At 34.6% G+C, this 25,420-nt stretch overlaps 1 protein-coding gene across 2 annotated transcripts in view; it reads left to right on the top strand.

Moving 5' to 3' along the window:
- Window positions 1-25,420, top strand: part of LOC148837928 (lipoxygenase homology domain-containing protein 1-like) — an 81,184-nt gene that overhangs the window by 3,800 nt on the left and 51,964 nt on the right. The window contains exons 3-8 of one of the 2 annotated variants that reach the window (XM_088911274.1): window positions 162-313; window positions 1,154-1,291; window positions 1,483-1,656; window positions 2,453-2,651; window positions 19,331-19,445; window positions 23,986-24,066. In XM_088911274.1, the coding sequence (XP_088767400.1) occupies window positions 162-313; window positions 1,154-1,291; window positions 1,483-1,656; window positions 2,453-2,651; window positions 19,331-19,445; window positions 23,986-24,066 (859 nt within the window). Of the gene's footprint in view, window positions 1-161; window positions 314-1,153; window positions 1,292-1,482; window positions 1,657-2,452; window positions 2,652-13,054; window positions 13,785-19,330; window positions 19,446-23,985; window positions 24,067-25,420 lie in introns of those variants that run through there. The other variant, XM_088911275.1, reaches the window with a different exon arrangement.

Raw genomic sequence — 25,420 nt, 5'->3', positions numbered from 1 at the left:
ACATGACCATTGCATTTTTCAGGGGACACTCCTTTATCATGCAGAAAATGCATGTGATTTCCAAGATGATTTGTAGTTCTGGTGTGTGATAGTTACACATCTTACTCTGTTTCTGATTTACTAGCATATTCACTTCAGTTGTGTGGCCTTTCTTTCACCAGAACGAACAATGAGTGCAGGTTTCAGTGGGTACGATAAAAAAATTGGACAAATGGACATTCTGCCCCAGTACAGTTCTTTCAGTGATCCTCATCTTTTTAATTACTATGCTCGGAAGTTTGGCTATGAGCTTGCTCCTAGACCTCCTCTTTCTGTAAGTATTATAGTTTTCCTTTAATGTTACCAATGATTAACATTTGTTCTAATTCAACTAATTGAAGAGTTGGCTAATTAAATGATTGAATTAAATGATTACACAAATAACACTATCTGTTCACAACTATACACACTGAATACTGTATACACCTCAATTTTACATTTTACAATACAGAATATTGTACAACGTTAAAATGGAGATGCACCAATAAGCCCTCAGAATGAACAAAAATACATTTAATTAATTATACTAATCTTTATAATGTAACAGTAAGTAATTATCACTGTATGGCTGGCCTCATAATCAAATTGAGGAGATCAGGAAAACCTGTCAGATAAGACATCTCAATAGAACCTTAGAATTACAGTTAACATGTACAGTATCTTTTTCGATTTTCAAATGAATCTCAATTAGACTTGGTATACAAAGCAATCAAACATATATTATTGCACAGGGTATAGTAAAAATAGTAACCATTCAAATTCAGGTACATAAAAGTGCCAATTAATCTTCAAGACTATATTTCTCTTTTTTCAGATAAAAAAAAACATTAGATAGTATAATGTAAAAATTGTAAAGGAGTATTAAAGTAATTCATGGACCTCAAGACAGGTATTGAACAAAATTTTCATATTTTCTATGGCTGTGAACTAAGATTGTGATTTCACGATCCAGAGCTCTAATCACAATCTGTGATCTCTTGAAAAGTGTGGACAGGAGAATTTTTTTTTCCCCTGAGGCAACATTTTAATAAATATTTTTGGTAGAAAGCAGTTTTGGTGATCACTTGATAAACTAACATGGGCATTCAGACTTCAGCTGGTGTTTGTCTTGCAGGCCAGGCGCCCAAAGAGCGCACCTGTACCAAACTATCGGCATGGCAGCTCCAGTTCAGGGTCCACCAAGGAGGGCAAAGTGCTTTACAAAGTAACAGTGAAGACTGCAGACATGAAACATGCCGGCACAGATGCCCGGGTAATGCCAAGAGGCCGAAGCTGCGATAAACAGCTCTCACCTTTGTTTCCTATGACATGAAATCTGCTCCTTGTGTTTTTTATGATTTTTTGTTATGATTTTTGACAGAGAAATAGTTATGAATAAATTACTTACAAAAAATATGTGTAAAAAATCAAATGCTTCAAAATGTCTTTTGCTTTACCTTTTAGGTATATATACGTATGAAAGGCTCTAAAGGTAAATTCAGTAAGAAGAGACTTTTTAAACACTCTGGCTCCAACAAATCTAGTCACACCAGCTCTTTCCAGTTCGCTGCGGGATCCTGCCACACTTTCAATTTGTATGGGCCAGACATTGGAGATATCAAGAGCATTTTTCTGGAGGTAATTGAATAAATAATTTCTCATTCATGTATCTATATACAGTAAGAGGTCACAGCTTTTAAGCTGCTATCATTTTAGCAACTCAAGAGAAACCCAAAAAAAAACTCCAGTGCTGTTTATTTTACTCCCTGTTTTATTCAAATGCTGCAGTTTTTACTTGTTGGTTAGAAGTGAGCAAATATGTTTATGAATCTGTTGTCAATGTATGTAATAGTCCGTGCTCACTATTGATGTGTTACTATAGAAACAATGACATTTCCTGTGCATTAAAATGTGTCAAGGGAGTATTGCAAATTCACTGAATTAGCTGGTTTTATTACTGTTTGTATTCATAGAAACTGAATGGATGAACAGCTGTCTATGCACCGTTTCCCAGTACACTTTGTAGTGCATTCATTCCAATCAATGTTTATTCCAGTTTTCTCTACTGGAAACCGTTTTATGCCTGTCTGCTTAATTAAAATAATTTATCATTTTTAAATTATTTTATGAGAACAAATCTTAACGATACTCTAAAAACATAAACACAAAACATTCCCAATTTCAAAATTAAAAACTCTTCTCCCACCCCCTTCTAGAACTGATTTCTACTGAAGTTCTGTATGTTGAAGTAATTAAAACAGGGGACTGTGGTGTGAAAATACTACAACAGAATAAGTGTGAAAGACTAATAAATGGGTACTGTTGCCTCATACCTGTATCAATACAATAGGTTACTAAAAATGTATGAGCGGTCCAGTATTTGTTTTATGGGCCAAAATAGTATTATGAACACAAATTCTCCTCTTTCTTTAAGCACGATGGCCTGCAGAAGGAACAGGCTTGGTTTGTGGAGGAGGTGTCTGTCACCAACACAGTGAGAGACAAGAGCTGGAGTTTCCCCTGCCAGAGCTGGCTGTCCCTGTTTCACACGGACTGCCAGCTGGGCCGAATCTTTACTCCAGCGGGCAGCAGAGACCTGGATCTGCCACCACACCTCCATCCCAAGCGCACAGGTCAGCTAACACTCCCAGCTCCGAGCACTTCTCCCCAGTACCATGTCTCCCTCCTTTTTCTCTTTCTAATGTGCTCTCAATTCAATGTGGTACATGCATCCAGACATTTAGCTGATTTTCGGATTCATGCTTTATTTCACTCTTGCAGTCACATTACCACTTTCCTCACACCAACAGATGCAGGAGAAACCACTGTGCTGTTAAAATGAGTATTCATAATGTATCTATGGGTATATTTGTTGTATATAAGTTAAAAGCCATTAACTTAGCGTCTTGTGTGAATCACTCTTATGACCAATATTGCAATATTGAGACTTGTAGTCTCAGTGGGAAATTTACATTTTTTTTGAGTGAAGGTTTGCTGGTTAACCAAAAGGCTAATATATATTTTTTGTGGGTAAAAAGTACAAATTTCAATAAGTCAGTATATGTATTTTTAGTATGATGTGGATTTTATTGCCACTCTATCAGTCGTGTGTGCTAGCATCATAGCAGCACATACGATTGATTGTACTTTACAAGTGTAGGGAACTGATTGGCATCTGGCTGAGCTTTAGACTTGAATGCTCTCAAAAGGTTTAATTTTGGCATTTCTAATATAAGTACATTTTTAGCAATTGCAAGCTGCAGAGGCTTCTTTTGGGACCTGTTTCCAGGAGTGCAGCATTTTGTATCTCATGCTGAGAGTAGCCAGTTTATTATGACATTTTAAACTTTCTAAGCATTAAATAATGCACTTAACCAGTCAAAAAACAAACCTTAAAATAAAGAGAAGAAGCCCCAATTCTATATATTTTATTTTTATAGAATTTTCTTGCTGTGTTTTTATAGTAAAATGCATATTGATCATTATCTGTACAAATGGAAATTTATGATGGGATTTTGCAGGCCACCTCACTTGAATAACTTGAGTATTGAAAATGAGTAGATCATTTGCAAATTCCTTCTAGATTTCCATTCTGGCTTTTTAGTTGAATTTTCACTTCTGTATAACAATAATCTGCCATTTTATTTCCCCAGTTTCACATTTCTTTGAACAATAAAATTGTATTTCATATTTCTATAAACAATAAAATAATATAGTCCTGCATGATTCATTATGAGATTACAGATTAAGTGAAAGGGCACTTTGTAGGGTGGAATGTAAATACTGGAGAGAATGACTTTAAATTTGCCTTGTTGGTTCACATTGTATCAGCTTTCTTAGTGGTTGTGTCTGAAGGAATACACCTCAGAAAACTGAAACCACTTTCCAGTATTGTACTCGACTGTAGAGCTTGACTGCGACTAACCTCTGATCTTTAGAAAATCTACACCTCTGTGAATACTTACTTTAAATTCACAAGTCATTTGAAGATGTTCCGTGTCTCGTACACAGAGCGTGGTTTCCTTATTTACATTAATGATACTCTTACTAAGTTTACCCCTATGATAGGTGTCATGTTACATCTGAAAAAAATGTACAATGATCTCTTCAGTTCTCTTATATTAACCATCATATCATGCTTATGCTAGTACTTTACATCACCTAATTTTTATCATTACCTTTAACAGATACTAAGAAACACTTTTGCAACATTTGCCAACTGCTATGGCATTTGAACAATGAGTATCCAACACTAATTATTTTAAATAAATACTGTAAAATAACATCCATACTAACATGTAATAGCACTACTGTTCAGCACTTTGGCAACATTGTAAAAGTCATTACATTTTACAGCTTTGATAAACTTTCACCAGGTTTAAATAAAATATAAACTGTAATAAACAATATTACAGTGAAAAGATATTTTCCTGCTTAGGATCTAGAAATGATTTAACAGTATTAAGTTACGTTTCATAACCCTAGTTTAAAACTATTTCATAACTGCTCTCCCTCCTGAACATCTGGCTGTATGACAGAGTTGTCCATTTGGACCCTGAAATGTCATCGTACTCCTCCTTTACCCTCTCCCTGCTAGACTAACAGGAAAAACTCATCTTGACTTTTTGACAACAAATAACCTAATGTCAGCAACATAGAAGAGTAATAACTACATTTCTTTCGAAAGTTCCGGGGTTAGGATAGTCTTGTTTCCTTTCAGTTGAAATGAAGTCATTACCTCTTGGAAATGCAGCATGTCCCAGCTTTTGTGAACAGAAACTTTAGCACATATCATAACATTCACAAACTAGAAGCAGACAAGTGTGTAGGGTGAAGTCTGTGTTATTTCTAAACGGAGATCTTCGAACATACAGTACAGCCAAATTCCATCAACTGATGGAGGATGTGCTATCATTTAAGACTGGACATACTGTAGAGTTGACTTCAAGAAGAGAGGGGCCAGATTGCTGCATGCATTTTGCAAGACATCTGGGCATTAAAGAGTGCCTGAATTAGCAGGACTCTATACTGAAAGCCACAACTGTCCTTGGTGCAGTGGAAAATAGTGGCTCTATGCAGTGGAGATGAAGAAGTGTGTGTCCTTGAGGTCAATGGACAAAAAAACAGTCCCCATTCTGTTCACTGTGGAAGAGAAGATGCATTTGTCAACATGTGGAAATGCAAGAACTTGAGATTCACATTAATATTCCTGTGATCCAGCAATGGCAGAAGGGACCTATGGAGAAGACATACAGTAGTAGCTCCAGAGTTCCAGGGAGGGTTGACAACATGGTGGAGAATTTGATGTTGTAGAGCTGCTTATACAAGAAGTGGCGAGAAAGCAAATCAAGCCCTGGCTTGGAGAACACAAATGTGACAAAGACAAGCCTGGTAACACTGAGTGCAAAGACCGTCTGTCTTTGACAAGACAAGACCAACGCCAAGTGCTAGAAAAGACTGATGCAGAGTCGTGGGCACAGAAATTTGTATGTCAGAGGGGAGAAGTACAAGATTACAATTTGACTTCCTTCTGAATTTCTGAAGAGATATGAGTCAGCATGACACAAGCGTTTAATAACAGAAGCTGGTTTCTGAGCATTGCTGTCTGTCGAATGTACAGCCTTCTAGCATCTTGGAACCAATAACAAAAAGCACAACAAACCCCATGGAAACAGAATGAGAGTAAAGGCTACAACAGAAACATTAAAATGATGGCTTGCTCTGAGGCAAGTGGACAGATATATTTACTTGAATGAACTTGAACTTTAATTATGCAAGCATATGAACAATTATAGATGTCTAGACCAAAAAATTATATCTGACAATACAGCAACAAATACAGTATATAGTTCCCTGCTGAACATGCAATGTTATGAGCATTCCATGTCCTACTGTATGTGCAAATATCTTTTAAAAAAGGAAATATGCAATTTCACCTAATGTGCTAAAGAGAACCATGTTTGTGAAAATCAGCTGCAGATTTGTATGCTAATTCAATTTTCAGAGATGTCAACATATGGAATGCAATTAAATCAATGGCATATACTGCTGACAATTGTTCTCACTCAATATTTCCCTCTTTATAAAGAAAAAATGGAAGGTACTGTAGGCTTACTTAGCTGTTTACTTTTACACTCATGACTATTACAAATACGGTAGATATGTGTTTTGTAGTCCTCTTTCGGAGAGGAGCAAATTATATCAATGATGAGATAAACCTTACAATGCGGTAAAAATAATGAAGCAGCTACTGCAACATGAGTTTTTGATCAAGTTTTTGAAAATTCTGATTGATGTGACAAGTTTTGGTTCTTGTCACCCAATCTGAACTATGTTTATTATCAAAATTGTAATAATAATAGAAAACACTAGTGGAACCATTAGGTAAATTGGTTATACTCAACCTAGCCAACATCAATAATAAGAGTGTATTGCACATGCAAAGAGAAATTCATGATGTTATACAGCATAGTACAGCATAGTACCCTATATTTAAAAGAGCTCATTATAATCGTGTGTTTTATTACTCATGAATGGCATACTTTTGGTTTTCATTGTCATTCCTCTTGGATTACCTTAGAACCACTTTACAAAATTCATTAATTGCCCATGTTCTGAACTTTTAAAAACCAAAGCTGACATATTTTTTCATTTACTAACACATTAGTATTGAAGGTATTATCTTATTTTTTCAAGTGCTCAAATGAATTGAGTGAGTTTTCAATCCAGTGTGCCTGTCTTGGAGATTCCTGTGCAGCATTACATCATTCTAGAAAATGGAACACTTGGATTCACAACCACAAAAGGACATGACAGTTGATTGATGTGTTACGGCATAAATGGAAAATTTGACTCCTGACGAGATGGTATCCCTCAGTAGTGTTGCATTACAGCAAGGGGCTTCCTGACAGAACTTAAACCAATACTAATCTAGTCAGTGTGGGGCAATCTGATTGTCTTTACAACATGATACTCAGCTCTATAAATAGGTACATGTATTTCAGCTGCGTGCTTAGTAAACCTGCTGTAGGTTTCCAGTGTTGTTCGAGATGCTTTCCAAAGATACTGCATCATAGTGTATTGATCCTTTTGATCAAGAATGCTCGGATAGGAGCATTTCTTCCAAAAATATTTGTTCAGGTATTTGTAATCTCTTCAGGTTTAATTATTTACTGTAATAATAATGAAACAATTTACCACTGTGATGATAAATCAAAATTTAACAATTAAAAATAATAGATATGTGTAGACAACAGAAATAGATTGCAGCATCATAAAACTTTATTCATATATTTAACTATTTTCCAGTTCTATAAACATATGTTATTACAGATAATTCCTCTTTACTATGCTGGGTATACCCAGCTATATCCAAAGTACTCTACTTTTCTCTTAATTACCATTCGATTTGAATAACAATGTTTTCATAATTTTATATAAAGGTGGCATCTTTAGTTTAAATTAACAACAATTATATTAATTTGAAGAAAAGGGTGTAGAAAAATCTAATAATAATTTTAAAGTATAACCATGGTCTTTTAATTAAAAAAATAATACATATATCTGTGTATAGAACATTTACATTTACTGTATCATTAACACATTTCAATTCTTATTTACAGTATATCCTTTACATTTTCTGTATCATTTATAACCCTCGGAATTCCAACTGAATCCTTGAAGAATCCAAGGATTAAAATAGCAAAATTGGTTTTAGAACCAAACTTACGTATTGCAGCTTTTGGTGCTGAGATCACAGTTGTGCTTACATAGCTCTGTCTTCACTTTTTTTTTCCTTTCAAGTTAACTTCATGTTCCTTCACAGCACTCATCATTTTTTAAACAGGCCTGATTGCAAACAGAAGGTTCTTCATTGCCTGACCGTAACTGTAAAAGAGCAAAGGTGCTGTGCCCTCCATCTAGTATTTACTTCTCTTGTCTTTCCCATGAGGTAATTGGTACGTCACAGACAGTTGCGTGGCTCAGGCTATAATATTCAACTTTTAAGATCGCTGTCTGGTGTTAGAAAGAGATGCACGGCTCTAAGGAAGGCTTAACTTAACACTGTAGAGCAACAAGCAAGAATAACTGACTAAAATGTGCTGGAGAAGAAGTTTCAAGATAACAAGTTCTCATACTGGTAGGTTTTTAAAATTCCATAAGCAGTAAATAAAATATGCACTATTAATACTAAGAATAGATATAATTTGTTTTTACTAGAGCATGTTTAACTAGCCATCTATGAGATTGAGCTGTTGGCTTTTAAAAGCTTTCTATACTGTATTCTTGCATTTTTTATTTCCAGTTTATACATGAATTAAGGGATGCTTTGGACTGTATGTTTGCGCTAAGGAATGACCTTTTCATTTGTTTTCAGATTTAGGTCTCTTAAGGCTAACTTTTATAAAATAAATATGTTTAAGATCTAAACATATTTAAGAGATTCCACTGAAATACCTGTATTTAAACACTTTTTTTCCCTTTTAAATACATGGTTGATGAGAATGTTTCTTGTGTTTCTACAGTTCTGACTCTGACATTGTATCTTTATACTTGTGAGTATGCTTATCAAAATAATTGGAGACAGGATTGTAATAAGAGGCAGTTTTAATGTTATTTAACCTCAAATAATTTAATAACTTTAAACTTTAATAATACAATAAGTTTTTAAACAATTGTTTGCACTGTACAAAATAATATTAATAAAATGTTATAGCATTGTAAGCTTTTATAGTTGTAATTCCATCTCTGGTATCGTAGTTTGTTAACTGTCCTGCAACGTATTGTGTTGCCACCTGATTTTAAGTTTTTAAATGATTATTATTATGGGCAAATAATTAGTCACAATAACATATAGTAATCTAATAATATAATATAATAATACCTACAAATCTTGTTTAATCTACAGCAACAAATGAAGCAGTTTTAAAGTATAAGTTTCAACAGCATGTCTGAGTAGCTTTTTCCAGTCTCCAACAACCCTATACTCCCAAAACATCAAACTGAAAAGAGTTTCATGTGACTTTTTTCTTGTATTATTTTTTTGCTTGACAATTCTCTCCCCCGACACTGAGGGTTCTGCTGCCGATTTTTAAAGTCTTAATATGGATCTCTACCTTGAGGGGCTCTCCCAGGATGTGTCTGGAGATATTTGCTAGCCTTGTACTATCCCACTGTGAAATTGGAGGTCTGTCTTAGCCCCCAGTTAACAGCAGATGGTGGCAGCTCTGCTCCTGTGGAATCAGACCATGACACCCCCCCCCCGCTCCTATTCAGCTGCTGGGTTCTTGTTCCCTCTAGTGGCGACACTGAATGAGTGCTTACGCCCTGTTCTTTGGAACTGTTTGCCATGGCTGGAGCCCAGTTCCAGCTAGATGATGGGAATGGAATGAGGCTCCTACCACCACCTTCTCAGACCATCCACACCTGAATATGGTACCTCAGCCAGATTCTTCCATATATAAACTTCCAGCCAAAGACATCCACAACCTGTGCCAGCACTGCCTGAGCCCTGATCCTGCGATGGCAGCCTTGCAGTATTTGTCCGCCTGTCTAATATGTGCACATTTCAGGCCACAATGTAAACATGCTGCCCACTGGTACAGTAGGCCACATTTCTCAAACCTTTCCTCATAAAGCAGTGATGTTCCACGATCATGTCACCTGGGTTGACCTAGCCAGAGCCAGAATGTCATCACCTGGTCATCACCTTGGAGGTACCAGAGAATTTGTTTTCTCTATGACAGGCAGTGGATAGTAGATAGTAGGGTTCTGCAGGCCTGACAAGCACTGTGGCCCTTCTTTCTTGGCTTTAAACAGGAGTGCAATTGTCAGTACATATTGTTTTAAGAAACCCAGCTACAGATTGTGTTTTACGGTGGTTTTACTATGTGTGCCCTCATTCTCATGAAAAAGTCATACCTGTCACAAATGAAGAGTTTTTTTCTCTCTCTCCATTGAACATACGGTAGTTGTTATTACATTGCAGTTGTTTGGATCTTTTAGTTTCAAGAGCTCCTTGGCAAAGGGAGATTTTTCAAATCGTAGTTTTCTGCCAGCTTTCTCTGTCGACACAGTGTTGCAATGTCAGTGTTGCAATGCAAGAATTGAACAGCCCATGAGCTGTGTTAATGGCCAGGGCAAGCTAGATAATTCTGCAGTGACCCTTCATGCTTTTTGAAAGCATTGTGATTTTGCTGCTGTTTATGATTGTTAGCCATCCCTTGAGAAACCAGGCTTAGAAATTCTGCCTGGCTTCTCAAGTGCCACAACTATTATGAAAGAGGGTGATTTCAGTCATCCCCATGTGTTTAATTAACTGTCTTCCCTAAAACAGTGGAGGATTACGCCTGGACTGCAGACAAGTTTACAGAGATCTTTGCAGAGGTTATTGTTCTTGCTCCTTCTAATTAAAACACAGAACCTGAAACCGCATTTCCATGTACAAGCTTATATCACATTGCTGCAACTGTTTTTCCTCAATAATATTTGCATATGAAAGGAAGTGTTTGTATTACATTTCTTGGAAATTTGAACCCACTCAGATACATCATGGCTGTTGAAACTTTTTGTAAATGTGTTAATGTGGTGCCAAGACTCCTCATGATGATCTATTTATCTAGAAGTAAATGAAACACTTTTTTATTTTTAAAAAATATTTTCTTAGTTTTAATGTCAGTCCATAACTGGGCTGAGCATACCTGGAGATCCATACTTACCCAGTCTGCTATAGAGCCAGGCTGCATATTTTACACCAATAGAAATCTAACTTGCTTGGAATTGCTTGAATGATATCGTTGAGTTTTATAGTAGGATTCACATTAACCAGCCATTCCAGACTCCCATTCCATACAAGCAGTCCCAGTACTTTATGTCATAAAAACTGGTAATATAGATAAAAAATTGCTCCAAAACATCAGAGGAATAATATTTTCCAAACATTGGAGATTTCTTTTCAGTAAGGCCAGGAAGCATAAGGCACAAAAAGCTAATGGGAACTGTAGTCCCAATTTGTCAGACTGGTTATCAAATCTTGGTAACAAAATTAATTAATTGATGTTATAGAAAAAATGACAAACTTCAAATTAAGCACAAAATTGTGAACTTTGTGAAAGTACCGTAAGTCGCCATATTGTCAAAACTCGCATTTGAGTTCCCAGGAATTGCAACGTAATGTGGCCCTTCCTGTTCACGAGTCACCAAAATGACTAATGTAATGAGATGTACTTTGGTACTGTGAATAAATACAGATTGTGCAGCAAACATTTCACCACATGTGATCTGCATGCAGAGTTAACACAGTAAGTAGTATTTGTAAACAAATCCATCTTGAAATTGACATCAATATTTCTATTGAATTAAAAGAGAAGTATTCACAAGCCTGTTTGTTTACTATGTGATAAGGCCACACCTTGTCACTGGAAGTTTTGTTGCCTCGTTCTGAATTCCATATCATTGCGCTGTGCACACCTATTTGTCTATTTTGTGATGTAAATTGGAGGGTTTACAAATGACTGTGTACATTTTACTTTTATTGGGGTTTGAAATGCACTCATCAATGCTGATTCTTTCTAGCCCCCACATAATGCTGAAAATAACATTACAGTTCCCCTTTAAGAGCCCGAAAAATTCCTTTTTACAGTTTTGGAATACTTTTAGAAAACTGTGGCCGATTCTGAAATCAAACATCTTTGGAGGTTCAAAGCATTACAGCAGAGATTAGGAAAATCAGAAAAAAAATATTTTGATAAAGTGCCCACTGGAAAACCATCTTGATTCAGGCTTACTGTATACAAATATGAGAATTTTCTCATGGTTTCCTTAGGATCACCTGTTGGTTGAGATCAGTATGTGTCACAGTTTTTCACAAACGTCCAGGGATGGTTTGTCTGAAATCTAACAGTAGATGTCACCGTGTTCAAACCCTTCAGGCTCACTAAATAATGAGTTCAAAACAAGAATATTTTTGCTAGCTCTTTATGCAGAGCTGCACTGAAAAATATAATTTATTGATTCAGTGATTTCTAATACAAAGTATCCAGTGTGTATTTTAATTATGCAGTTTTTTTCCTGTATGATAAAAAACTATTTCAAGGTGTTTTCTGAAGCTTTCATCCTGCTTATTCTGACAGCTTAATTTCTGCAAAGGTTTTCCTAACATGGACATATTGATCACAATGAAATTTGAATAAAAAATGAGTTTTTATTCTGTTTTTATTTTATGAAAAAGCTTTATTGCGGCACCCATTTTGGATACTGATAATTACACACTTTGAAATAAAGTATAGCTAGCTCGAGTAAATGTAACTTATTTTGTGTAAACAAATTAACAGATTGGACTTTGTTACATGAGCCTATTTACTATCTCATTTTAATTTTCTTAATTGCTACTAAAAAAATGCCCGCGACAAGAAGGTCTTCACAGGAGGTCTTAAATGATTGTGTTATGTACAGTACGCAACAGAACTCTGTAAATCTGAGCACTATCAACAGTTTTATGAATGGAAGGTTTTTTAAACAAAGGAATTAGTATGACTCTTTCAGCTGGGATATAATCAATGTATTGCTACAGATCTAGTGAAGTGTCTGCTATCAAGACTGGGCATTGTTTTCATATTATGTGGATTGGCCAGAATATACAGGTAAAACTGAGACTTCCCTTGTCTGTAAAGCGATCCTAACACCATTAATAATGAAGGACTGCAAAGGCTGTAAGATAAGTTAACCTGGCAAGTCTCCTTTTTCACTCGGCTTTCTCTTCTGGTCATGTGACCCAGGCAAGCATAGTAATTTTTCATGAGGTCCCTGTTGGCTCCCACAGCTATGGGAGGAAAGCACATGAGACAGAAGCCTCGACTGTCCAATCTGCCCTGTCGTAACATGGCACAAGCCAAGGCCCATGTACATCAGTTTGCTCCTTCGTTGTTGCAGGTGGCTTTGGTGTCGTAGGTCAAATGAATTGTCTTACGCTGGAAACAGGGGAATCGGTTACGAAACGGAGAAAGATCAGGAGGTCAAGGAAGTAAATAAATAAAAGATGTCCCCCAAAAAGAAAAAAACCCAGAGAACAGAGGAAACTGAAGAAGGGGATGATGATTTAGAGGAAGCGCAAGCCAAACCGAAAAGCAAAGGTAAAACTACTGCCAACGGCGAAGCCACAGAGGGGAAGAAATCCAAGAGTAAAGAGGGTCTCGACACCACAGCAGCAGATGAGACCAAGTCCCGGAAAAAGGCTGAGGTTAATGGGAAATTGAAGGAAAAAAAGAAGTCCAAGGAAGACCCAGAAGATGATGGTAGCGTGGTAGACAATGGAATCAAGGGTCGAAAAGAGAAGAACAACAATGATACAAAGGCAAAAGACAAGAAGAAGAAAACAAAACATTCCGTCCGGTCCAGTGAAGAAGAAGAGATAAAAGAAGGCAAAGAGAAGAAGACAAAGTCATCCTCCAGGGATAAAAAAGACATGGGAGCCAAAGACAAGAAGTCCAAGGAAGGTGGTAAGAAGCACAAGAAGAAGGAAGCAGAAGATGAAGAGGCAATACCAGAGGAGGAGGAGGAGGAGGAAGATGATTCCAAAAAGAAGAAAAAGGGCAAGAAATCCAAGAAAGGCTCAGCAGACAGTGATGAAGAGAAGGCCGATAAAAAGAAAGGGAAAGGCAAAAAGTCCAAAAAGCAGATTGATTATAATGAGATCTATGAAAATGAGTTGAAAAACTACCACACAGAATCCTCTGATGGGTATGAAGATGAGTACCACAAGAAAAAAGGTAAAGCTGCACTAATTTATGAATGCATGGGTTCCCTTTGTATACTCAGAGTAAGCCTGGATGAGCTTGTATGACTGCATTTGAATAATACCTTCATATGTTCCACATGGGTAGCCCACCACAAAGGCTACAGTGAATGAAGGTGCTGGAAGGAATTTCACAGGCCAGCTGAAATCTGTGCTTAAACGTTTTCTTATACTGTCTTTTCTGTACTCTTTGGCAAACTTTAAAATGATCAGTGCAATGTAAAAACATGACTTCACATCTTGTCACATCTTACGTCAGTTGAATTGCAAATAAGTAGTATTGTTGGGGTAGATACTCATTTCACGTTCTACAGTAGGAAGTTGAACTTCAGAACACCTTTTATCCGGTTGATACTGTATATAATTTTATGCCTTGTTGCAAATGTATTCCATGAAAAACAACGAATTATTGCTTTTGTACTTCTTTTTGTTCATTATAACATCTATAAATTCATATTTTAAAATTTTTTTTCACCCATGTAATTTTAGAGCGGATTTAAATGTTTTTTTTCTAATGATAAAAAGACACACTCTACATCAATGCAAAAACAAAAATTGCATAAACCAAAGTGCTCTAGGCAGTTTGCTGTTGTATGTTATTATTTTTAAGGGAAAATAAATGCTCTAATGCTATTTTATAGCTTCCAGCATTATGATGTCAGGGCTGTATAACAGTGGACACAACTGAATCAGAAATTTGCAGGAAAAAACATTATTTTCACTGTTGATCGTCTCCACAAAATGCAACGTTTCAGAGAATGAGAATGGGATGTTTCATTTTTGTTTCGTTTCTATTTGTGGTGTGAATTTCATATTTCTATTTCTCATATTTAAAAGTACGTCTAATACAAATGTTTAATAATAGACAGTAGTCCCCTTTTCTAAAGTTAGTTAAAGGAGTAATTAATGTACATTTTCTTTTTGCTACTTTTCTTTTTCCTTGTAGTCTTGTTTACTGGTATATGTTTTCTTTCTTTCATATTTCTGTTTATGACTTTTGTTTCCCTTTTAATTATTACCAACGAAATAATGTGCAAAAAACTACTCTACAGAGAGAGAAAAGTTATTAAGGGGATAGTTGTTTTCCTGATATTTACTGAAAGTGAATTATTGCATAGCAGTAGGCTTCAGAGTGTTGATGGATGTCGATTTCAACATGAATGTGAAAAATGTGAATGAAATACGTTACTATTATATTAAATTATATAATATTTGTTATTTTAATATAAGAGAATATAAGTATAATAAATAACTAGATTTTTTCATTACCTACGATGTGCATAATTTTATCTATCAAACAAGCAATTCAATTAAATTCAGAAAAGACTCCTTTAGTATTGTGCTATATCTGGGTGAAGTATTCCAAAAAAAATTGTTAAAGAATTGTACAAGAATTTAAACTTCAGAGAGAAAAACACACAATGTCATCTTGTAAATATACAGTACTTTCAACCTATGTACTATATACAGTATTAATCTTGGATTACATTGGGAAAAATAGAAAGCTTTATTTCATTGAGGAATACTGTCTGTATAGATTATTGAAATATATATATAGAGCATTTATGTAATAAATCTAGTTAATACTTATTGTTCAAAATACAATCATTACTTATAACAAGAATTATGGATAATAAACATTTTATGTTATGTTGTATTGCCATCTGTATGAGAAGTGTTTGCAGGTAGGGCTTACACCCCTGAAGAGAACATTTTAACAAGTGACTGAATATTGTTTAGTTATGAACACAAATAACCAGAGCAATGTTGCTAATTATAGAGCTACAGCCGTGAAATGCAGGTCCTGGTGTTCAGAAGAGATGACATTGGTTCAGAAGCAGTAATTCAATATCTTAAAACGAAACTGGCCGTGACACCAAAGAACCTACTCACCCTGCATCAACATTTGTTACACATCGCTAGGTTACAAGATGTGTAGAAATGTTTGATTCTTCAACGCAATACTTTCCAGCAGTCGAAGGCAACATTTAATAGTTCTTTATAGAATCCAGTTGTCAAACTGCTAAAATATTCATTTTGTATAGCACTTCACCATGGGAAATGACTGTTCCTGCAGAGCAAGTGAACACCATTGTCAATAAAGCAAAAGGGGGTTGTTTTAGAAGGAAGAACTCTTGAAACTGTACAGGGATGACAGCAGGCTGTTGCAACTGATATACATGGATTAGCTGGAGCTTCTCTGCAATACAGTGCTACTGTATATTACTGTTAGTATGAGCATGGTCATTCCTACAGTAAAATTACATAAGCCTGCAATAAAATAAGCTGTGTTGTTTGTGTTAAGCTGCTGTTGCACTGCAATTTCGCTCACGCGATCAATAAAGTATCTATCTTACTAAGAATGGAAATGGATGCAGCATACTTGCTCTTATTTTGTAAGGGATACCATGCCATATAATGAGGTGATTCTAGATTTAGTTTCAATAATGCAACAGATTATATCTTGGTGAATGTGAGTCTTGTGTTCCACAGTTGCAAAGCTGCCTATCAAGTGTTGACTCCTAGTCCGTCTTAAGTCAAAGGAGATGGCTACATTATTTATTTGGCATATATATTTATGTTGTGCCCTATATTACAGAAGGGACACTACCAATAACTACCAAATATACCTAATATCGGCACTAACAACAAACTACATTCAATTGTTTCTAATTTGCATCTACAGGACATAATAGTTCTTTCACATTGTCATGCAAATTATACATTTGAAAGAAAGAATATTTTACCCTGTACATCAAGTAGGTGGTGTTTGATAGAACCAATTTATTTGAATTTGTTGTTGATGTATTATGGTTTTTAATATGTTTTAGACCTTATAGAATACTGAAACAAGCAATCAGGGTAATTTAGCTACTGTAATGTGTTTGTGCTGCATTGCTTTGAAAAGTTTTCAATAGCCTGCTTTTATGTCATTTGGAATGTATTCTAACACCATGTCCATATATTTTAAATATATTGCTTTATTACAATGTATTTTCTGTAAGAATGGAACACAGTTAATTCTGTTAAGAGCATTGTGTTTATCTGAATTTTTATCAGTTCACTACCATTTAAAAAAACAGAGCTGTAAAGGAGTTTGCTTCTAAAGGAAAAAATTAAAATTACCAACTATTTTTTTCTCACACTTTACTCCTGATACTGACACCTCATCATCTCAGTTATCTCTGTTCACTCCTATAACCCACAAGTGAGTAAGGGAGGGAGGAAGACATGTGCCCGTGTCTTTTCAATTGTGTCCAGTCTGCCTACTAACATCTCTTCACACTGTGAGCCCAAAAGGCCAACAGCAGATCTATTGGAGGACTGACGTGTGGTGAAATGGTAGTGAAAGCTAATGATCGTCCTGCAAGTTACAGTACAGGAGTTACAGGAGTCATAGGTCTCTATCAGGCAGCAAGCCAAAATAACTCTCGCCAGCTCTGGCAGTATTTGGCACTTAGTGTCCTGAGTCGACCCTTAGAGAACCCCAGTCATGGTCATCTCATTACATTTTACAGAAGTAACCTTAATATTGAGACTCCAAGGTGTCAGCTAGACTGTGACCATTTTGCTAGTACTATTGCTGGTACTGGTACCATTTTGGAAACTGCTTCAGAGAAACCTTCGTTATATGAAATGACATTCTCTGCTTTTCATAGCAATAATTAAAATGTCCCAATCTGACTAACCTGCTTATCAGTAGAACCTAGGATCTAATCTTTAAATAATAATGATAACTGAGGATTCATGCCCTTCACTTGACCTGGAGACTAGCACACAGCAGATGATCTTTCCTGCATAACATTGATCTATGCCTATAACTGATTAATCTTAAATGGCTAAAGGATCATACAGTGTGCAGCCACAACCCTGACTGAATGGACAAAGGTCAACAGCACACTGAGAAGTGTTTGTAGTTTAGAGTCAACGTCTGACAGCATCATATAGTGAGCATAATTGACTTTTAATGGCACTGAAATTTAACAGCAAATTTAACATTTTATTGTGAGCATGCAGTATATGTGGCATACAATCCCATAAATTGTCAATATTTTGTCTGCTTGAAAGCATTTTGTCCTTCATGAGACTACATAGTTTCATATTCTAATGAATTTTCATTTTTCTGTACTTTGATATTCATTTATGTCTGATCTAAATATGTTCATTTTTTATTGTTGTGTAAAAAATGATATATTTCAGTCTGATCTGCACATTTTATATATCATCACACTTACTGGACCAGGCTAGTGTTCCAACAGGACATTGTTATTTGTTTTTGAAAATCATGATAAATAAATGGATGAATAAATAAGGGTTGAACAAATCACTATACTGTTATGATGTTTTTCCTATTTTATAAGAAATAAGAGTTTTCTTCTCTCACATATATAATACTTTCAAAGTCACACCATTAGGAGTATGACCTTGGATTAAAAGATGCATGGTGCTCCATGCTATATATTAAGTAATTATGGTGGAGATACTGTATATGACCCATAAAACACTTCATGTCAGGTAAAGAAACTTCAGTGGGAGTCATACTTCATCTTAAATGCATTATGTAACTACCAAGTTACCAAGCCATATTTTACAGTAGTTGTTCCTGCTGAATTTATTGTAGTTTCAATCAGATCAATGCTTTCTATTAAATAGAGCTGGGGTTTTGCATGTTATGCATAATTATGTGTTCATCTCCAAAATCGCCTGAAAAATACTACATGCTGTATATAATCTGTTCAAAAGACAGAAGAGGTCTATGTTTTCCTACATAGATATCTCAAAATAAAAAAAAAACAACACTTAAAAGTAAAGTGCTGCAGAAACAGTACATAAGAACGTGAACGAATTACCCAAGTTAATAACTTCATCAACACTCTCTAGGTGAAGACTGTATTGTTGAAAATGAAGCAATTTAAAAGGAGATATTTTTGAGAAAAATGTTTTTTTTTAAGGTAAATAGGGACTTTAACTTCTGTAATCCACATTATTTCTAGAATTGTCATTAAAATATATATGATTCCAGTAAAGGGCAGTATAGTGGGATGGCAGTAAGCATTGCTTTTTCAGGGCTCTTGGGTGCTGAGATCAATTCTAGCCAGAGTGCTTTCTGTGTAGAGTTTGCATGTTCTCCTTGTGGCCCCATGATTTTTTACCAGGTGTTCAGTGTTTTTCTTACAGTGCACATTTGTGTTATCTGGGTTTACTGGTACATCTAAATTGTCCATCACTTGACTGTGTTTGTTCTGCAATGCACACTGGTATACAGGGTGTATACTACCTTGAGCCAAGTTAGACTACATTCCTCTACAGACCGCGGCAGTTATTGAAAATGGATAGATTCCAGTATAATCAAAAAGCATTTCAGATGGAATACAGAATAAAATACCTGTAATAGTTTTAGTGGGTTTCATTTGAAGCACACTCGTTTTATCTGCCTGGTGTTTTCTCAGTGTATCTGGTGTATCTCCTCAGTTTTAGATAAAGACATTTTCTGCAAGATGTCCCTTTCTCCCTATACAGTTTATGAAGTCGTCACGGTCACTGGAGATGTCAGAGGAGCAGGAACTGATGCCAATGTATTTGTCACTCTCTTTGGAGAGTATGGTATTACTCCTAAAGTCCACCTTGCCAGCAAGTAAGTGAGCTATCATTATTTTGCCACTATAAAATGTTTCAGGAATTTTGATGTTATTTCTGAGTTTTCCCATTTAATGAGAAGCAATCAATAGAAATACAAAACCCATCATGTGATTAATTCTAGCATTTGTGAGAAATTTCTCAAATAAAGGGGAAAAATATTTTTTAATTAGACAGTCATGCTGTTATGATATTGTTTACAGGCAGCTGTACAGCATGTCAGCTATTTTAAAATATTTTTATCAATTTCATCTGACTTCTATTCTTGAATTCAGGACAGAAGCTGAAAAAAACATTTTCCAACTTTAAACCTTCTCATATCTTAAAAATTATTCTAGTGTAGTTTACAAAAAAGGCTCAAACAGGATGTGAAAATAAAGGTATGAGTGAAAAACATTTATTTAGCCTCAGAAATTTTCTAACTATTAAAATGTCACTCTGAAAATGTGGTTATGATTATATGATTATATGATTGTTTTGTAAATAACATATCTTCAAAATTGTACAGGAGAAATCCATAACACTTAGTTTTCCAGCTAAGAAAATATTTTAGTTGAATGTTAAATGTAATACTTAATTGTTTTCCATCTTCTGTTTATATTATGTTTCTTTTCAATAACATTTTTGAGTCTTAATTTTTGGATTGAATCAACTTAGAATAACTTTCTAAACATGTTTGTTACATGTTTATGTTATATAAAACATTTTGGATTACAAATATTTTCTAAAACCTTTTTTAATGTATATTATGAAATTATAACTGTTAATCTTTGTATTTCTCTCCAAACCTACAGCACAGAAAAGAGGTATTCTTATATTGGTCTGTATATGGTGGAAGTGAAAAGGGAGTTGATGTAGGACTATGTAATGTCTTGGGTTGCCAAGTTGAAATGATATTGTATATTAGAATTGCATGTTATTCTAGAATCTTTTACCATGCACTAATTATAGGAGTACAATATGTTAGTCAGGTAACACTAGAAACAAAGTGGAACCAAGACCAAAACATTTTTGTGTGTAAATGTTTCTTCCATTAAAGATGAGCTATTAATTATTGTGCTAGTGGCTCTCTGTGTTGTCTTCATCTCTCCCAGGTTAGCGTAGATGTGTAGTGGCGAGTCAGGAAAATGGTAATTAACATTTCTAAAATAATGATCATTACTGTCATCATCATTATTATTCGTATAAATCCTAAGTACTTTGCTTTCAGTGATATAATCTATCTTTCTTAAAAGAATTCTCCATTTCGAGACAATTTTAGAAGATGACGCAATTAAGTAGCTTACTAAAGCTTTTTTATGGTTCACATAAATGAAAGGTAATTTCAACATTATTAAAACATTAGCAAAAACATATTTGATTCCTTTGCAATTTTTGAAAGCATCATGTCTTATGTTGTATATATACTATATGTAGACTTCAAAACAATTATTGAAATAGGTTTTAAATACTTAAACCTACAGTAGTGTTTACAGTATATTTTTTTTCTTACCTTCTCTCTCCTTATGTCTTTAGTCAAGCTTGATTTAAACATTCTGTAAAAGCATATGTTGTGCCTGGTGTACTATAAGAAATAATAGTATTAATGAAAATACTTAACTAGATTATATACAGATATTTGATCAGTTTGTTAGAATAGCAGCAATGATAAGAGCATGTACAGTACATGTATTCTAAATGCACGATATTCCAATTGTGAAGTTAAGGCTTTAGTATTGTGTACATGGTAAAAGAATAGAATAGCATGTATACAGTTATGTACCAATGATGAACAGATTTAATATACAGTACTTAAGTAGTCTGGAAATTCATAGTGTTTTAGGTCTGTTTTTTTCATTTAAAAGAAATGAAAAAAAAGACTAACATTATGCAATTTCCAAACACTTAGGTTTGTTTCTTGAGAAATTAAAGCCTTCAATGAATTTGTCATGCATGGCATTTTATACCTGTTTCCATGTAGTTAGTATCATGGATAAGAGGATAAAATACCATGTGTACTCTCAAGAATTGAAAATACATGAATTTTTATACCGGTTTATCATATAATAGCTGTAAGACAAAAAAAGGTACAAGTGGGCTTCATTTCTGGCCACTGAATACAATCAAAATATATCCTTGATTACTACCATGGAACAGTTCTTTTTCATGCAACACGATTGCTAAATTCTGTGATCAAATAGTTAAATAAATATTAAGAATAAATGTTGCATAACGCTGCAAAGGCAAAATTCCATTTGTTTTTAGATCCCAGTTTGTTTTATACAGTATTTTTTAACAGCTCTTTAGACATCTTCTGGAAAGCATTAATTACCAATTCACTACAGAAACAGGCCCCATTTTTCAGTGTAATTTTAGCTAAATGAGATACAGTACACATCTATAAGGAATTGCAAGACCCTTCTCAGTACTGTGGTATAAGTTGTTCTTAACCATTTGCACTATTGTATACAGTATGTGTTCTTTAATAGCAAATTGACAAAAATCAATTTGTTTCCATGATAAAAGGATAAAATTTCATGTATTTTGTTAAAATGTTACACTCCAAACTGGTTTCTTGTGAATGGCTTTGTTTTGTGAAATGGTAGGTGCTGTAGAATAATTTACAGCTTTATGTATACATACAAAATCAATTTCTGTTGACAAAACTCTTCCAGATCAACATATGTTAGGAAAAGAGATTAAATGCAAAATTGTTTTTGTAATGTAATTGTGAATTTCCCTAATTTGGATTGTTTTTGAGTTTAAGCTACTTTTTGTGTTTACCATCACATTTAATAATAATTTTACTGTTTTGCGGAATGATATTACAGAAATTGCAAAAATATTAATTTCCAAATGTAGCTTTAAAGCACACACATATACAGTACATATGCTGTGTGTCTTTAAGAAGCTTTACATCAGCAGGCTGCATTAATAATAAAAATCCTAATTTAATTTTTATACCACTAAGACATAAAATATATAAATTCAGCATTATCACATCTGTACAATAAAGATATAGGAGCCAAAGTGTAGAACACGCCTCTAAACAAATACTCCAAAATCATAATGTTTTGACAAGAAAACATTTTCCCTAATCCCTGTTCTAAACAGTTTAGAGCTTTCATTTTCTTTTCAGACCACACAAAAGTGAATTGCCTGTGAGGAACATTGTACACTACAGAAAGTCATATTAATCACTTTTGCATTTTAGATATGGACATACAGCACCTTTGCATCAGAGTGATTTTGGAAAGCCTTTGAAAATATTTGAGTAATAAATGACATGTCTTTACATGCTTTCTACTCGTTCTCTGTTTATACTTAACACACATTAATATTTAATTTTATACTGAGAGACATTAACATACAACACATATGTATGATATTGATATTGATATTCCGTACGTATAGTACTGTAGTAGTTGGGATTTGATGTTCTCAGTATAAAAAATCTAACTTTAAACACAAATTATGAAATAGGCAAAAAAAATAATGCAAACTTCAATAAACATGGGAAAGGTACAAATTATGTTGCTATGGTATTTTGATTTTGTACATACAGTCATTTAGTAATTACATTATATTTTATATGAAAAATACATTTTCCTGTATTATATTCTTATTAGCTGGGTAATGACTCTGTGTAATAACAGAACAGAGATACAGCAAACCCTTCTGAACTGATGGGCTTTCTGGAAGAGTTCTGTCTCACTCAGTTAAACGGGGTACGTAGCTTTTAAAACTACATGTAAATTCATGCTTCCATGACCGAAGACTAGCATAGAGGACCAGGTAAGTCCAGGCCCGTATTGTTTTTCTTGATGCGTTCACTCTGGATGGCAATTGGAAAAAATGCAACATTTTGGAATTCAAATGCAATTTGACAAAAAACGTGTTTAAGTTGCATTATTTCCAAAGTTTGCATGTTGGTTTTCAGCAGATTTTAATATTTGTAATTGTGTTTATGTACTTTTTTGTATTTGTTTGGAATATATTATGTGCTTTATTATTTGTGTAGATGGAATAAATTAAATCCTTATCCTTTTGGAATACATCACATCCTTTATTATTTGTTCAACTGCCCCCCTTATCCAGGGCAGCTTACAAAATATACAACAATAATAACTATATATACTGTATGTGAAATAAAATGGACTTTGTTTTAATGATGCTGCAGCATTGACAGTTGGGATTCGGTATTAAATTTCCTTGTCTTCCAAGGCCTCATCATGTATCTTGCTCAATGTCAACGGATAGCCCATCACCCATTGTTGAAACAGCATAACTAATTCTCAGCAGACAGGAATTCCCTTCTAAAGAAGAGAATCATTGTCTATACCTACAGCTTTGGCCATAGAATTGTTCAAGGCTTTGCTACCTTGGAAGAGCCTGGTGTAGTATTCACATGTCCCAAGTAGCTCCCCCAGGTTTCATATATACTGCATCTACGATAGCTTTCAGCTCAAATGGCCTTGTCAGTTCTGTGTGCCTTGTAATTGGTTTTAAAACCATGTATTCACCTGAAATAAGATGTAGTGTCTTTATTTCTTTCACAGGAGCAGGACAGCTTTTGAGAAGAACAAAACCGACGTTTTCAGAATCAAAACTAATAATGTTGGGCCAATAAAAAAATTAAGGTATTCCATTAAAAACAAAATCAACAGCACTCTCACAAAAATGAAATAAATTGGAAATAAAAAAGAACTGAGCACTAATTCTGGACTGTGGCTGAAGGGCGACCAGTATCATCTTAATATATTACATATTATCCGTAAGGTAAAAAGCCAAGACAAAGTAAAAAGGCTAAGACAGCTATAGCATTCTTTTTTCATTTATATGGTTTGTCTAAAGTATAGATCAGTATGGGTTGTTGCAGCTGGGTGTTTTGGCTTCCTCCCAGGCATGTTGGCTAAGTTAATCGGTGTCTCCTGATTGTCACCGTGTATCTGTGTATGTACAGTATATCCTGTCATGCACTGGCAACTCTTAAAAGATGTGGTCCCACCATGCACCCTATCTGTCTTTGATAGGATCTGATTTGCTGTGACCCTTGTCACGAATGAGGGATCTTCTTATAATGGATACATATACTATACATTAGCATGTATACTGTGGTAATCAAGCCTTCATCAAGTATCATATGCATGTGCTCATGGGTATTTTTTATTTACTCTGTCCAGAATTATGCATAATAAAATAAAATGTTTAAGGGATGGCAGTTTTATTGTTTACAGTTTTGAATGGGGTCATCTCTTTTTGAGACTCAAGACACACAGCATTAAACATTAACAAACAATATACCTGTACACATACACTGTATGAGAGTACTTTATTATCTATGCATGGAAGCTATGATTTTCATTGTAACATTTTATGATTTGGTATAACTTGTACAATATTGCACAAGACCAAATCTATGTGCTTTATAAAATCTTTAAATGCAATGAATAGGTCAGAACTATTGTTATGATTGTTTAAAACATATTTATTGGTATCACATTATGATTGAGTATTGTAATGTGAAATACCTAGAATACTAAGGAAACTCTAGTTTTTAATATTATGTTTTTCTACTGCAAACTGGCTTAAACCATATTTTATAAATTTATTTGATGTGTAAAATGAATGGAATTTTATATGCTACAGTATAAAACCAAAATTAAGCAGAAAAGCCTGTCTTAAAAATAAATATTTAGTCATCATTCTGATGAGAGCTTCCAAATGCACATTTTACCCCATATCCTCTGTTACATCAAGTCACCTAGATATAACCACCATCTGTTCAAAGTCAGGTGATCTTCAGTGTATACATTTTGTGCTCAACTCAAAACCTCACATAATGGAAACAGTTATTTTTTTGCCAAATATCTTCAACCCATAAAGCATACAAGAAAATAAAGTAACTGGTCTTTATCCTTTAGGTATCACAGCACAAAGCACTAAAGTGGATATCTGTGCATGTTTTTATAGTCAAGAATTTTCTAATGCATG

Source organism: Atractosteus spatula, chromosome 3, assembly GCF_055471065.1.
Source record: "Atractosteus spatula isolate fAtrSpa1 chromosome 3, fAtrSpa1.hap1, whole genome shotgun sequence".
In the NCBI taxonomy this organism is placed as follows: Eukaryota; Metazoa; Chordata; class Actinopteri; order Semionotiformes; family Lepisosteidae; genus Atractosteus; species Atractosteus spatula.
Note: the sequence above shows the minus strand (reverse complement) of the source record. Positions and strands in the feature narration are given on the sequence as shown.